This window comes from Physeter macrocephalus, chromosome 2 (genome assembly GCF_002837175.3).
Source record: "Physeter macrocephalus isolate SW-GA chromosome 2, ASM283717v5, whole genome shotgun sequence".
NCBI lineage: Eukaryota > Metazoa > Chordata > Mammalia > Artiodactyla > Physeteridae > Physeter > Physeter macrocephalus.
Window position 1 is genome coordinate 11810678 of NC_041215.1, and position 1806 is coordinate 11812483.

At 47.8% G+C, this 1806-nt stretch overlaps 1 protein-coding gene across 1 annotated transcript; it reads left to right on the plus strand.

Moving 5' to 3' along the window:
* Window positions 1–212: 212 nt before the first annotated feature.
* Window positions 213–614, plus strand: H3-4 (H3.4 histone, cluster member). The gene is given in 1 exon segment (XM_024116309.1): window positions 213–614. A coding segment is annotated over 1 exon segment (402 nt).
* The last annotated feature ends 1192 nt before the right edge of the window (window positions 615–1806 follow it).

The following is a 1806-nucleotide window of genomic DNA, read 5'->3' on the forward strand; positions in this document are numbered from 1 at the left end:
GCCAAGCCCAGGCAAAGCAAAAATAAGGGGCAGGCGCCTAAGCAGAATGCCCCACGGCCCAATCAGAGCTTAGCCTGTCATCACGCTGCCCGGCACCTGGCCAATGGGAAGGCGGCAACCTCTATAAAAGCAGGCAGGCTCGCCACAACGCGTTCAGGGAGCAACTGAGGAGGCTGTAACCAGCCTCCTTGGGTTCTCGGGATAGCAGAGAAATGGCATGAAGGAAGCAGACGGCGCGGAAGTCCATCGGCGGCAAAGCACCTCGCAAACAACTAGCTACCAAAGTAGCTCAGAAGAGCGCGCCAGCCACCAGGGGCGTGAAGAAGCCGCACAGGTGCTGGCCGGGCACTGTAGCACTGCGCGAGATTCGTCGCTACCGGAAGTCCCCAGAACTTCTGATTGGTAAGTTAACTTTCCAGCGCCTGGTCCAGGAGATTGCGCAGGACTTTAAGATGGACCTGCGTTTTCAGAGCTCGGCTGTAAGGGCACTGCAGGAAGTCTGTGAGGCATACCTGGTGGGTCTTTTTAAAGACACTCACCTATGTGCCAACCGTGTCACTATTATGCTCAAGGATATTCAGCTGGCACGCCGTATCCATGGAAAATGTGCCTAAACTGCACAAGCGGCCGTTGATCTCACCCCAAAAGCTATTTTAAGAGCCCCTACCTGCTCACAAAGGGCACTGTGCACAAATCAAGTAGCGGGTGCCTTTTCTCTCCAATAAACCAGAGGCCTAGCTAGCTGTGTGTCAACGTAGTCCTTTATTGGGGTTTATTGATATGAAATTACTGGTTAGTTCCTAGTGTTTGAAGATGAAGAGATTTTCCCTTGCAAGTTAACCTTCAGAACAATAGCTGATCATTTTGTGTGCACCTGGTAACAAGTTTTCCAACCCCATAGAACAGTCTAAACTTGCTGAGAAACCCTACAACCATGGAGGTTCAGCATGCTCCCAATAGTTGAGCTGTGTGGAGACAACCTGAGCATGGGTTTGAGGAAGAGTGTAAAGATTGCTTTTTTCCTACATTGGTGCTGCTTGTAAGCTTTTATTGAGGCTTTATTCAGCTGATAAAAGCCAAGCACTGTCAGGTCACTAGTCATACAAAGGGGATAAAATCCATTCCCTACTGTCCCTGTTTGGTCTGCACTTTCAGGATGCTTACAGCTGAGTGAAGGAAGTCTGTATGTAGAAGCAGTTAACATGCAGTGTGCTTTATTGATAGCTCAATGTTGTCAGTATGCAAGAGTGGGTTTCTGAAGTTTCTTTGAGCCCAGTTTGTTATCCAGTAGACTTAAGATTCAAAAACGTCATCAATTAAAGTAATGCACACAAAACTTTTTTTATTAAAAAAAATTTTTTTAAGAAATTTATTTAATTTACTATTTTTGGCTGTGTTGAGTCTTCGTTGCTGCACGCAGGCCTTCTGTAGTTGCAGCGAACAGGGGCTACTCTTCATTGCAGTGCACAGGCTTCTCATTTATTGTGGTGGCTTCTCTTGTTGTGGAGCACGGGCTCTAGGCACGCAGGCTCAGTTGTTGTGGCATGCGGGCTCAGTAGTTGTAGCACACAGGCTCTAGAGCGCAGGCTCAGTAGTTGTGGCACACAGGCTTAGTTCCTCCGCAGCACCATGGAATCTTCCTGGACCAGGGCTTGCACCAGTGTCACCTGCATTGGCAGGCGGATTCTTAACCAGGGAAGACCAGTGCACACAAAACTTTTGAAGGTTGAAACTAGTATCTTTTAAGTTTTAGAGTATATGTAAGTTAATGGGTGACAAGTCTTTGAGGGGCCATCTAAAAGCCAA